This window comes from Ornithodoros turicata, chromosome 3 (genome assembly GCF_037126465.1).
Source record: "Ornithodoros turicata isolate Travis chromosome 3, ASM3712646v1, whole genome shotgun sequence".
NCBI classification, from domain to species: domain Eukaryota; kingdom Metazoa; phylum Arthropoda; class Arachnida; order Ixodida; family Argasidae; genus Ornithodoros; species Ornithodoros turicata.
Genome location: NC_088203.1, coordinates 39,097,538 through 39,112,027, shown reverse-complemented (window position 1 = coordinate 39,112,027; position 14,490 = coordinate 39,097,538). Strand labels below are relative to the sequence as shown.

Genomic DNA, 14,490 nt, shown 5'->3' with positions numbered 1-14,490 from the left:
ATCCATGAGACATACTACGATACCTTGTTCAATTACACGAGCGTATCAAATGAACAAGTATCAATAGTTGGAAAGAAATAGTGTATGTACACCATCAGAAATGTCAAAAGAAGTATGATGGCATACGACGACAAGAGATACCTCTGCAATGACATCGACTCCTATCCTTATGGAAGCTACGAATATGGTAAGTTTAAGTGGGTGATATAAATAGTGAAGCTCATAATGTTCTTTCATCTCTTCAGAAAATGTGCAGGAAGAGAATTAATGCTTCCGTCACATACTGTTCTCTCCTGCGGTTTGCCTCTGGGCCATGGACAGAGAAGGACGAATGCCTGAGTGATCCACATAGTACCTATGTGAAGAACACTATGGATGTTAGAGGAGATGTGCGGCGTGCATGGAGGTGCCCCAGGGAGAACTACAATATCTCAGAGACTGCCATCGTGTACTCAACAAACATTGAAGACTATTTACCATGTTTTTGTGTCCCAACCATTGCCGAGAGTCGCCGAGGCTAAAAAGGAAGGCCTCCCGAACCAATAAGCAATTTGGGGGAACTGTGAGCTGGCCTAGAAATGAATGGGATTGATCAATGAGTGGTTGTGTATGGTGCAGCTAGAATTATGAAGGAATATGCAGTTGAAAGCATGTGACTGAGTAACTAGAGAGTGGAAATGACAAATGAGTCTATCGAGCATTTATAAGAGGCAACCAACAGGCCAATCACTAGGTTTTAGAAATTAATGGAAGTGACCACCCCCGGACCAGTAGACAGGTGAGCAATTTGGAAGCCTATAAGCTTACTTAGAATTGAATAGAAATATATTATTTTGGTGTCTATAAGCGAGTGAGCAGATGTTGTGGCAATGAAGAGTAGCCAATCACATAGAAATTAGATGGATCACCATGAAGGGGTGGAGCCTGGATTGGTCAATCAGCATGAAGGGGTGGAGCTGTGACCAACCAACCAGAGGACTTAGAAGTGGCTTGACCTGAATTACAATTGGGTGGCGAATTAGAAATTCCTAGAACTGGATTAGAAAAAAGAGCGATTTTCGAGCCTATAAGCAGACTTAGAATTGAATAGAATAGATCATTTTGGTGTCTATGAGCGAGTGAGCAGATGTTGTGGCAATGAAGGGTAGCCAATCACATAGAAATTGGATGGATCACCATGAAGTGGTGGAGCCTGGATCGGTCAATCAGCGTGAAGGGGTGGAGCTGTGACCAACCAACCAGAGGACTTAGAAGTGGCTTGACCTGGATTAGAACTAGCTGGCAAATTAGAAATTCCTAGAACTGGATTAGAAAAAAGTGGCTGTTGTGGGGCTCGAATCTATACTACTCAGTAGAGGGATGACTTTGACTTTCCACGGGATATTTACACAAAAGGATAATGAACTTGCGTCACAAACTGAAGCGTAAAGACATAGCCTACCTCGAGAGGCCTATGAAAAAGAAAATTTTATGCTTTATAGGGACTGTGCGACAACCTGGTGGCGCCGCGATGCGGCCTTCGGAGAAAGTACCTTGCGTGATAGCCGCCGGATAGCCAGCTTGGTTTACATGTGAAGTGCGGGCATCTTTTTTTGTCGCACTGGAACTGTTGCGTCGCTAACTGTGCCAGCAACTAAAAGAACTTTTCATTAGGGATCAGATGTTTAATTTCTCGTGATTTCTATGCTTCCAATACCACCGAGGGCACCAGACTCGCAGCGAATAGCATTTGTGACGCGGGTTCGGCCATTGCATGAGGTGTGCGCAACATGAGCGAATATATTCTATTTCTTTTGTTCTAGTTTCAATGAAACTGAATGAGGACCTGCAAAATGATCAATGATTTATAGTTGCCACTTTCGTGACGGTGAAACGCCGCTGGATACTGTATCACCGTCAACTGCACCGACCAAACTGCAACCTATTTCAAGATAATGATTGAGGTGTTTCATCGCCAGTGCCCAGAGCCGATATTGCTCCCAGTAATCTGGTTGACGAGTCTCAAAATGAGCACGGAAGTTCCACGTTGTTCAAAAGGTTTAGTATTTACGCACCGACCATTTCACAGCTGTCGTGCTGCAAGCCTACGGCGGTAGCCGAAGTAAAAACTCGTATAATTTCTTCTTTGAGGATCTCTTTAGCGTTATCGTATCTGAAAATACTGGAAAAACTGCAGTACAAGTTCAGACAATAAGTTGTGACCTTACGTGTTTATTTGTATGGATAAAACGAACTCACGATGTAGATTTCAGTGACGAAGCTATGTGTGTGCAAAGAGGACGAAAGCAATGCAAGACTCAGTCAAAAACATGATATTACAAATGGCTGGAGTCAGAGAAATACACGTATACAGCCTTCGCGAGCAAGCCAGGATTTTGTGAGGAGTCAAATAACCATCCTCTCAGCGTATCACTTACAGGTGTTTTGAGCAGACAGACGCGAGTCGCTGTTCTCCTTCCGCACTGTTAGATACATTATAAATATGGTGGTTGCTTCTGTGCAGTTTGTCTCCATTCTCTTCATTCGCGCCCCAGAAAGGTTCCACATTATTTTCACTTCGAAAATTAGCCCGTCTAATTACGGCAGTCACCACGCAAGCTACGGTTCCACTTGAGAATGCATAGAATGAGCGGCGTGGTATCACGTGGCGTGGTATCACGGATACTTCCAAGACCGCCACTGGCGGCGCTGTCGCGACGGAGCAGCGCGCCCCCGTTAGGTGTCGCACGGTCCCTATTACCACCTCGCACCAGACGTGGAGGTGCACTCACTCAGTCCAATTGTGCAATCCAACGTTCGCCTCACACTGACATTTGCTACAAACCTTAGGGAAGCTGTGACTGTACATTTTATTTCGGAGACTCCCCGTGTCCTGGATATCAACAAAGACCGGCCAGTAAAATTCGTCTAGAGAACATGGGAGAGAGGGACTTCTATGCGACACTTGCCCGTAATCATTGCACAAGGTCTTGCTTCCGTGGGACATGTGCATGTGACGAAATTGCACAGCAAAAAGCTGAGCGTGGTCTCTACGTGGTGAACACTGCTCCCAGATCTTCACATGGAGAACATCGGACTCTATGTGATATAGCTCAGAATGGAAGCATTTCTTATTTCGACAGCTATGGTACTCCTCCGGTGTACAAGGAATTTTACACAGTTGTTGACCACACAAAATCGTTTCACTATAGTCGAAAATGACTCCAGGGATATGAATCCGCAACCTGTGGACTCTACTGTCTGTCCTTCACTGTTGTGGTTTCTCACTACAAGAGTGTATCCGAAGAATCTCACCAACGAATTTCAAAGTTTAACGACAGACTCATACCAACTCTTGTGCGTAAACAATTCAGGAAAGAGAAGATAATGTCATGCTGTAGTGTGCTCTAAGAGATAAACAAAAAATATGTTTGTTGTTTTCCAAACAAACTGATTTTATTCACGCATGTCAACAAAGGGCATACCATAAAGCATTATTGAGTCTCTGTGATGCATGCACGACATCGTAACAATATTACAAGATAAGCTACATACAAAACTTTTGTGTGAATACAAGGACATTGCGAACATCGCTCCAAAACTTGCATTTCCCAGAATATGAATACACGACATGCTGCTTACAAGCATTGTTGTCTAAATCACGTACACAATTTCAATGTTAACGCAATCCATTGGAGGGGATAACACAACTACATATTTGTTGTGGTACACTAGGCTTTTAATTACAATTACACATATCTGTGGGATCCAAATAAATGGGCCATCACTGGTGTTGGGCGAGAAAGCCGTTAGTTTCCTTTCTTATTGAACATGTGAACTCCATAATGAAGTCTACAGCACAGTCATCACACTTTCATTACAGCAACCAATAACAAGACTGTCATACCAAAGGGTAGTGTCTTTATTCCGTCTGTGAAATCGTTCGTTGGGGAGCTTCGCTCAAAGACAGGGACTCAAGCATTCCATCGCAGCATCATTTATTTGCGACCATGTCTCACGGTACCCGAACCAAGAATGACAAAAGTAAACACCAAAAAAACAGTTCACGTGCTCCCCCCCGCACGATCGTTGTCTTCTTCCCTTTGTAACACGTTTACAACTTCAGCCCAAAAATGTTACACGCAAAAAATGTTCTAACACACTCCCCCCCCCCCAAAATGGGCTAGCGCGCATTTTTAACCGTTGGCCAGTTCTAGCGGATACAGCAGTTGCACCGGTCTTCAGTCCCATCAGGTAGGCGTACGGTGCAAGCCCTGACTTTCTCATCCCTGCCGCAGAATACGTCCACAATCCTGCACAACTTCCAGAGCGGCCGTGGTTGTTTCTCATCGTGCAAGACGACTATGTCGCCAGGTTTGAGCGCTGATGACTTGAAAACTCTCGACGAACGAGATGACTGCAGTTCGGCCAAGTATTCCTTGTGCCATCTTTTCCAAAAGTGGGCAAGACCCCTTTGTCGACTTGTCCAAATTTCGTCTAATGATAGTTTCGTTGAGGTAAGTTCTCTGCATTGTGGGGTAGGTAGAGACGTCAGACGTTTACCGACGAGGAAGTGCGCTGGGGAAATTGGCATTTCTTCAGAGCTGTTGCTGTAGAGGAACGTTATAGGCCGTGAGTTAATCACCGCTTCCACTTCAGTCAGGATGGTGACTATCTCTTCCGTATCAAGGAGCTTCCTTCCTAGTACCTTCTTCAGCGATGTCTTGACGGATCGCACAAGTCGTTCGTAAAACCCGCCCCACCAGGGCGCCCGCTCCATAATGAACCGCCATTCAATTTTGCTCGTCGAGAAATGATCTTTCACCACCGGATCCCTTAAGGCCAACCACAGCTCTTTCAGTTCGCTCCTACTTCTCTTGAACGATAAGAAATTGTCAGAATACACAATGCGGCATAGCCCTCTCCGTGAGACGAACCGTCGTAGAGCCTGTAGAAAACTCTTGCTGGACATGTCCTTGGACAACTCGAGATGTATTGCCCTCGTGACTGCACATACAAAAAGGACGATGTAACGTTTCTTGGTACTGCTAGCTTCCTTCACCATCAGAGGTCCGGCAAAATCAATTCCCACCACTTCAAACGGTAGGCATTCCGTTACTCGGTCCGCTGGCAAAGGAGCAACCGTTTCGCTTGCTGCCTTGGCGTTCAAACGCTTGCAGGTCACGCAGTCGTGAATGACCCTTTTTACAAGTCGACGAGCTCTGGTAACCCAAAAGTTCTCTCGTAGTTGCACGAGTGTATCTCTGATGCCCGCATGAAGACGTTGATGATGAGTCTGACGAACCAGTAGCTTCGTGTAATGATGATCTCCAGGCAAGATCCTGGGATGTCGCTCGTCGTACGTTCCACGGCTGAACTGTAGACGTCCGCCAGCCCTGATAATCCCGTCGTTGTCGATGAATGGTGTTAGGTCCCTTAATGGCGAGTTGCTCGGAAGTTTGGAGCCCTTTTCGATACAGCTCAGTTCGTGCTGAAAGGTCATCCGTTGAACTGTCTTTATCCAATGGACTTCGGCCTTTTCGATCTCTTCTGTTGACAGTACTCCACTCCTCCTGACATGCGATTTCAGGTTATGAATATAGCGCAGGACCCATGCTGTTGTCCTATGAAGCTTGAGTACGGAACTGTACTTGTTTATGTCAAGTAAAACCGGTACTGTGGATGTTGAAGTAGCTGTGGTTAACACCTGGGATTGATGTCATTTCTTCAAGTTCTTCGGACGCAAACCGTGTCGTTGGGGGCCTTCCTGGCCATGAGCTCTCGTCGCTGACGATCCACGGTGGTCCCTTCCACCACAACTGACTCTCGATCAGTCGTTGAGCTGATATTCCTCTGGTCATTAAGTCAGCGGGATTCTCTTTGCTCGGACAGTAGTGCCAAGGATGCGAATCGCTGTTCTTTTGAATTTCGGTCACTCGGTTCCTTACGAATGGTTTCCATCTTGCTGCATCGCCCTGGATCCAATGGAGTGTGATCATACTGTCGGTCCAGAAATGCACGCCGCTAACGTCAAGCTTGAGGTTTCCGCCGATGTACTGAAATAGGCGTGATGCCACGAGGCTCGCCATCAGCTCTAGACGGGGCAGCGTCAGTTGTTTTAGTGGAGCGATTCTTGACTTCGCCAGAACCAGTGTCGTCGTCGTCCTTCCTGTTAAGTCCCTTACGCACAGGTACACTACCGCGCCGTAGGCTGCGGTGCTTGCATCCGCAAAGACGTGCAGCACTCTGCTGTCGGCGACGTCACTTGAGCCATACTCGTAAAATCGCGGTACTTGTATCCGCGATAAATGTCTTAGGTCGTCGCACCAGTCAGCCCATTGGTGTCTGATGTCATCTGGTAGAATTTCATCCCATCCAAGTTTAAGTCGCCAAGTGCGTTGAAAACAGAGTTTAGCGGTTACGAGAAATGGCGAAATCAATCCCATTGGATCATACAGCCTTGCTGCTGTCTGTAGTACGAAACGTTTCGTATCTTTACGTTGCTCGGAGATCTGCCTGACACTGTCCACTGCGAATGTCAGGTTGTCCGTCGCGGGATTCCAAGATAATCCAAGAACTTTCAGTACACCCGCCACTTGACCCTGTGGCATCGCTGCTGTTGCTTCCTCCTCAAACAAGTTCCTCATGGTCGGACTATTGGACTCCCATTTGTGCAACTTCATAGAAGCAGTTTGGAATATGCTCTTCGCCTCACGGTAAAGTTTCTCGGCACTTCCTTCATCTGCTGCTCCAACCAGAAGGTCGTCAGCGTACAGTGACTCGCTGAGCAACGTACACGTGACGGGGTATTCGTCTTCCAGGCTCCGCAGGTGGTGTTGTAATGTAGCTGCCAGTAGAAAGGGGCTCGACGTGGTTCCAAAAGGGACCCTGGTCATTCTGTACGTTTCGATGTCTGGCAAAGGTTGATCGTGTGTCGGAGCTTCCTTCAGCCACAGAAAACTTAGTGCATCTCTGTCAGCGTCGGTGATGCCAATCTGTAAGAAGGCCTTCTCGATGTCAGCGACCATAGCCACCCGATATTTCCTGAAGTTCAGCAGTAATGCCACTAGGTCACAGTTCAAGTTGGGGCCACTTTCCAAATTGTCGTTCAGTGACTTCGCCTTGGCATCGTGTGACGAGGCATCAAATACGACCCGCAGCTTTGTCGTGCTGGCGCCTTCTCTGACTACCGCCTGATGGGGCATGTAGTACGTCCTGCCCTGCGATGATTGATATGGGCTTGCCACCTCCGCAATACCGCTGCGTAGCTGCTGCCGTATGACGTTGTCATACTCGCTCATGAGCTGTGAGTCACGTGTAAGCTTCCTCAGGAGTTGATGAAGTCGCTTTCGGGCGACGGCCTCGTTGCTCTCCAGATCCACTTCCGTTTTCCACGGTAGGCATACTTGATAGCCATCTTCGACCTTCACCACAGTCTCCATGAACGACGTTACAACGTCGTTATCCCTCGTATCATCGTTTTCTGTCTCACGTATTCCCAGGCTGTCCAAATCCCACAACTTTGTCACGAGCTCTTCCAGTGGCCGCTCTTGCGTCACCGTCCGCAGCACTACCGTCTTGTTACAGTGTACAACATTTCCGCCTGTCGGGATGGGACCCTGAACACACCAACCGAAGGACGTTTCGATGGCCCTCAGTGCCTTGCCGAGGTCTTCCACCTTCCCGCTGACGACTTCCCAATAATAGTCGGATCCTATGAGCACTGCGATCTCTTTGGAATCGGTCTGAATAACATCAGCTGGCTCCAGATTCTTGTCGTTCAGGTTGCCTTGTATATCTTTGTCAATCATCGGAAGAATCTGCTCGCAAATGCTGTCGGTTTCCAATGCTTCAATCTCGAAGCTCTTTTCTCCATTACGACTGCTCATTGACAATCGTACTCTCCTGAAGCTCCGTTCTGTGAGGTGGCCTCCAAACACTTCAACCGTAAGCTCCTCGGTCTCCAAATACTTGCACCCCAGTTTCTTCGCCATCCTCCTTGATATGAAGGACCGCTGGCTCCCGCCATCAAACATGATTCTGGCAAGTATCGTAGAGATTTCTCCTGACAGCATAGCCGTCGCAGTCTGAAGGAGAACTGTAGCCCTCCTTGAATTGTCAGCAGCTGAATGTAGGCTAACGGACGTAGTTGGCGTTGCGACAGAGTCCTGATCCCCGTCAATTTCTTTCGATCCTTTTTTCGACGCGTAGCTTGGATCGCACATTGAAGCTGCATGTCGGCCTGTGCATTTCCTGCAACGCAACCTGCTCTTGCACTCCCTGGATTGATGATTAAGTTTAGTGCATCGGTAGCACCTCCGCTCAGCTCTGAGAATCTCCTTTTTCTTCGTTAACGGAATGTCAGAATCACAATTCTCCGTCCCATGGCTGTTGTGACGAACAGAATGTGCAGCGTGTCTTCCCAGCCAAGTGCTGCAGTGCGGCTACTGAAGCTGTTGGCTGGCGTTTCCGGTCGTGAGAAGTCTTGTAGTGTCCCTTGTCGTCGGTTTTTTGGGTAGATGTTGCCTGCTCCCGGCTTTCTACTTCAATTCTAACCAGCTGAAGTAGGTGTGACACCTTCTTCCGGTATTGCCTCACAGCAGGGTCAGAAATTCTTGCCGTTCCGGCGCTGTCTCCAGCTTGAATATCAGATGGAACTCCCACCGGGATGGATGCCATTGCCGATTTTCTGTGATATTGCAGCACAATGTCTCTCGGTAACGAGCGTAGCAGTACAGGGTACAGCAGTGAACAGTAAGAGTCTTCACTCACACCTAGGACATTCAGTCCGCTAATGTGGGCTTGGAGTCTGTCATAGAGCTTACGAAGCTCGCGTACCTCTTCGGACAATCGTACGGGACGAATATTCAAAAGCGCTTCCATGTGGTCCTGAATGATGGCAGTTTCCGTCCCATAACGTTGCTGCAACAACTCTACTGCGTCCTTGTAGCATTCTGCTGACAAGTGCAGACCTGCTATAGCAGCTGCTGCCTCGCCGACTAATACCGACTTTAGGTAACTGAACTTGTCACTCTGGGTCAGATCTTCGTTCTGATGGATCAGCCGTTGAAATTGTATCCGTGCATTGCATCCGTGTACATAGAAAACTGAAGTTTTCGTGCTTCACACTGCGACTACGCACAGTATCGCAACAGAACTAGTCGAAATTTTTTTTTTAAATTCTGCTTTAGCCACGCCTGCCTGATTTTCCCAAAGAACTGCGCTCGAAACGTGCGTCTAGAGGAGGAAGTGTCCCCGCCTTCATTTCTTTTGCCTTCTTTGTTATGACGGTTGTTTTGTTGCTTTCGTGATAAGACCAGCATCAAGGCCCAAGCAGGGGAAAGAAATGTAAACCAAGAGGCAGGAACACTCTTCTCCCTCCCATCTTCCTCCTCTCCGTGCATCTTTCGTGCACTGTTCTTTGCGACGATAGATCTCTACCCGAGAAACGTCATCGTGACGTTGGTAGACAGATTGGCCCCGAAACAAATCGGAAGGGGAGGGCCGGGTTTTACGAATGTGCACATGTTTGCTGCCTCCTATTGAAAGAGAAGTACGACCGAAGGTCGCGTCTGTTTGACTGACCATCGTAATCCCCTCAAGACCGTGGCTTTCGGGCGCGACCTTGTTCGCCCTTAGCTTCGAGCATAGTTCAGCTCTACCAAATTCGTGGCGCTGTCGAACACTATGGCGTCATTTGTTTACAAACAGGGACAGGTCTATTAAGCAGGCGGGGCTAAAGCGGAATGTTTACAAAAATGCTTCGACTATTTCTGTTGTGATACTGCGCATAGTTTTTGTTGGGTCTGTGGTTACCCATGGAGGACTTCATATTTATGTAAAACAAGTGCGGTTCGCTTGGCTGTTTTCAATATTGGAGTGAAAAAATAAATAAATTCCCCACAATGAAAAACTGTCCAAAGTCTTCCTCAAAGGTGGCAAAGCTTTCCAGAAGGTAATTGCCGACAGCCCTACAATGCTCTGAACGTCGCCAGAGAATTTTTTTATCACATTAGGCGAAACACCCTCTATAAGGTATTACTCCCCGCATCTGACCTAAAAATGCGAAGTGTTTCCCAAATAAATGCCGCAAAAAGCAACAGTTCCAATGCCCACATGTATTTTACTCACAAATAACAACACATACATGTGCGTATACTTATTTACACATTTTACAGTGTAGTCTATGCCAGTGACTCTGAAAAGCATGCTATGAGATTGGTTCTACAATGCAAAATTTGAGTACAGTAGACTAACATTTTGTAGTACAGCAGAGGCGTACATGATGCCAAATAAAAATCTGCATAGCAGAACGCTAGAAAAGCATGAAAGTGCACAAAGAACAGCACTAGCACATTATGCCATGCAAAACTGCAAAATGTCAAGTTCAAATAATTTACGAAAAAATTTCAACAGATACTGAGCGTCCAAAAGAGCTGTCGAATGCACTACCTTTTTGGTAGCATGCTTGCATGCTTAATGGCTTCCAAGTAACATACAGAAAGCAATTTGACCAGATAGTAATGCTTCGAGTATGTTCATAACACCGCAGTCCAATGTTTGACAGTTGAACATTGTTATGTTCAGCTGACAAATATTCGACTAATCTAAAGTAACCCTTTGGAACACGCTTCCAGACAATTTTTATGTGTCATTCATTCGACAAATGATCCAAACGTATTGGTTGCATACCTGCCAACCTGACAAACTCAGAATTCGAGAAACTGCCTGGAGTGCGAATGTGGAGAGGGGACACATTAAACCTGTGCATTTGAAATAGTACTGTCACTGTATTGCAATTCCTTTATGTCATAAGTACCCACTATCGGGTGGAGCTGCGAGGCGTTATCGTTGCTTTCGTCAACCGCAATTGCGAAGACTTGTCATTTCAGCACACTGCATTTCGTGCAGCTGCACCCATTTCCTCGATGATGGCACTGGTCTTCACTCTTCCACATCTGTAGCCCCTCGCTCTGTCACAATTTGGGAACATCTTCTGGAACAGCGATCACACGTGGTCGCTTATACTCTGCGACTGGTCGTGCTCAACCAGAAAACCTGTGAAAAGACACTTGACATGTATGGCGAACACTTACAGACATTTCTTCTGTTTGGAGAGCGCGATCGATGATGATAAGTAGGAGTTTCATGGTGCAACTACAATATAGCGTGATCGGAGGAGACGAAGCTACTGCACCACAGTGGAGACGATAGGACAAGAGCACGTCTTTTCGACAAGCACTGACAGAACTAAACACGCTATCTACCGCCACCTCCAGCCGTGGATGGTCATGCCGCGAAACATGCGTTACGGGCTGTCCAATTCTTCAGGAATACGTTTGCGTAGCTCTTGAGAAAATTAGAGAATAAAAGCCCAGGTCCCCAATTTTCCGTGAGATTGGAGGGCGCGTCCGTACAATCGGGAGACTGGACGACATCCAGGAGAGTTGGCAGGTATGTGTTCGGGTTCCTCAGTTCTCTTTAAAAACAAAAACAAAACAAAAATACCAGCTATAATCCGTCCTACCAATAAGCCTTTGTGAAGGAATTACGAAAAATATGTAATTTTTCTTCAGCTTCGAAGGGTCAAAGTTTACACAAATTACGCAAACCATATTACGAAGGAAGAAGTCGAGCGGACGGACTTGCCCAAATGCATAAATTTGCAGACGTAACTGTAGAAAGGTTCGATATTTTTACTGAAACTTCGGCAAATGCCTATTTGGAGTCCGAAGTATTATTTTTTTCTTTATAAAGAACTCTGGGACGTAGGACCTCTGGATCATTCGGCGTAGAATGACCCTGATCTAAACATCAGTCTGCAATTTGCTACCTAAATGCTCTGTGACGTCGGAACAGCAAGGTCCAAATTCATTCCTTTGCACCGTGCCTCTTGCGCTTTCTTCAGATTAGTAGGAGTACCAAAACAGCCTTAAATGACTAAATGCCTTGCTAGGCGTCACTATTTGAAAGTTGGTTTAACCTCTTAACCGAAAACGGATTTGGGAAAGCAAGACAGGTTGCCACAGCCGCACTAAACTAACCTAACTAATCACTAAAATAACCAAGTTTAGGATGTCTCAGGTTAGTTTAGTGAGGCTGTGGCATCTTCCCTTTCCTCCCCAAATCCGTTTCGATAGCGGGCGAAGCTAGCTGTCACAGCAACCACACAAAACAGTAACCAATTACAACAGAAACTTGATTTAGCACTTACACGTTTTTGAAAGCGTGTCCTGTGTCATCAATATGCACGCCGTAATCAACAAAACTTAAATTCATGGGCACGTATTCGCAATGTCCGACCAACGAATAACGACGTCTAAACGTTTTCGTCAAGCAGTCAGCTACTCGGCGATGGTGGTCTTCTGGCATTTCGTAGACTTGGGGACTGGTGGTTTCCTGTCCGGTTTGCCTTTCTTGATCCACCATCGGCGAGAACGAGTTCCACTACCAGCTCGCAACGACTCCATCCATTACCTGCCGCTACGTACGAACTTAACCTACAAGAAGGACCATTTCAAAACACATTGCTAGAACAGCATGTCAGTCTGAAGAAGTCATCAAAATATCCAACATACCGTTTGCACAGACAGGGGTTAGTAACAGTCTCACCGCAGTGCATCTTGCGATCTCCATATCAGCGCTCATGCCTGCAAACAGAGCTAAAAGGAAAAAAAGAAAAGAACGGGAATGCCTGTCATTCACGAAAGCATATCCGATACATCGTCTACATACCTCGAAAACGGCAGAAATCCAGAAAGAACCCGGGAATATAGCTTCAGATTCGGAACTAGCATCCAAATCAACCGCAAACTTCGACGTCCCACAACCGACAGATTAAACCGCCGGCGACTATACCTCAAACCGCTCAAACGCTTTCACGTACATGCAGTACAATGTTGCACAGATTGCCAAAACAGTAGCTTGAAGTAAGAGCTTCAGTGGCTTTAGTATGAAGTTACCACAGTTAGTTAGTTAAGTTACAACACCTGTACCATTAAGGAATTGCTCACAAACATTTAAAATCACGCGAACTATTTTCAACGCGGAGAAGGTGGCTCTCAGCGCGAAAATGGCGTGTACCGACTTGCAAATTCAAACGGAGATAGTCACGTGGTGCAGAAGTCACGTGGTGCTGGCCGAAAGAGAGGAGGAGAGGGTACATAAAATAGAGAGGAGCGGCACGGATGGCACCAGAGGTAGGAAGCTGCAATAGAAACCTATTGTAGCGGAAAACTCACGTGACCTCCGGAGCTGGACCAATGACTGAGGAGTAGCCACCATGTGTTTTTCTTTTTTGATTATGTCACCAGCAGTGATTTCCCCAGATAATTCACTGCTGGGGGGGTGCCGAGCTTTCAAGGGGAAGAGGGTTATGCTTGGTGAAGGTTCCACTTACGAAATTTTTCTTAGACACGGAAAGAATCGTGGCACGATGGTGACATATCTGCCCGATCTAGATTTCCCGTTTTATTTGCATATGTTATTGCGTTAGAATTCAGTGCATTAGAATACAGATTCATTATGAACGGCATTTCAACATTAAGATGCATAGTCACATGACCGACAAAGAAAAAAGACTAGCATCTTATCTCACGAAGCTCAATGAACACCTAGCAACCAACGCTGAAAACCTTAGACGAAAAACGCAGAATACCTCGCTTGATTGAGTTGGGCGCAAATGCATCTTGATGATCCACATTGAGTTTGCGTGCCCGCACGCATTTTTGCTCGTATATGAGCGCAATATATGCATTGAACAGCCACTTTCAAATGATTTTGGACAAATGCATGGTACGATCAGCTGCATGACTGTGGTCCTACAGCCCAAGATTGACAGTACAGGATGTAACTCGCTGTGCCGTACTCACTACCGGAACGTGTTGGTGGCTGAGCTGGGTGGGTTACCAGGGCCCGCTTGCACGAAACGATCGTAGTGTAATACTTAACGAGTTCCCCACTTAATGTAGTGCCGGAGCCGTAAGTGACTTGCACGAAACTTTTACAACACTAAAGTGGTGGCGCTAGCTCCGCGCAGATTAGGACGCTGGCCAAGGGTCCTAGGAGCACCCTAAAGTACCGCGCTAAAGCTTAGGACTAACATGTTGGCCGCCATGAACCGAGCAGCGAGGGTTCGTCGTCGGCACCAACTGTATCTCTCATTGTCCCTGTCACGACAGAGAGTGTACCGGGACCGAGAGAACCCGCTGGGGTACCACAGTGAACTGCAAAGACGGTTTCGATTTACGCGATCGAGAAGGGACATTCTTTATCACCTCTCTCGTCGCTCACGACATCGAGCCCTCCACCCGTCGAAGTGAGTCGCTTCCGTCGTCGCTACAGGTGCTCCTGACGCTGCAGTATCTCGCAACCGGGAACTTTCTCATCACGGCAGTACAGTCTCGTACAGTACGTCTCCAGTACAGAGTCTATATGTTGAATCGAAGGAATGCTCCTTGAAAAGACGGCGTTCTTACCTCGGTACGTCGTACACACTTAGAATAAATAGTC

At 46.8% G+C, this 14,490-nt stretch overlaps 2 protein-coding genes across 2 annotated transcripts; both read right to left on the bottom strand.

Moving 5' to 3' along the window:
• Window positions 1-4,192: 4,192 nt before the first annotated feature.
• On the bottom strand, window positions 4,193-5,482 carry LOC135389348 (uncharacterized). The gene has a single exon (XM_064619406.1). The coding sequence runs from the start codon at window positions 5,480-5,482 to the stop codon at window positions 4,193-4,195; it is 1,290 nt and encodes a 429-aa protein (XP_064475476.1).
• A 157-nt stretch (window positions 5,483-5,639) lies between these two features.
• LOC135389347 (uncharacterized) lies at window positions 5,640-8,204 on the bottom strand. The gene has a single exon (XM_064619405.1). The coding sequence runs from the start codon at window positions 8,202-8,204 to the stop codon at window positions 5,640-5,642; it is 2,565 nt and encodes an 854-aa protein (XP_064475475.1).
• Between the last annotated feature and the right edge of the window lie 6,286 nt (window positions 8,205-14,490).

Coding starts and splice junctions, on each gene's coding strand:
- LOC135389348 (XM_064619406.1), bottom strand. CDS start 5,482: ATGACCTTTCAGCACGAACTGAGCTGTATCGAAAAGGGCTCCAAACTT.
- LOC135389347 (XM_064619405.1), bottom strand. CDS start 8,204: ATGTGCGATCCAAGCTACGCGTCGAAAAAAGGATCGAAAGAAATTGAC.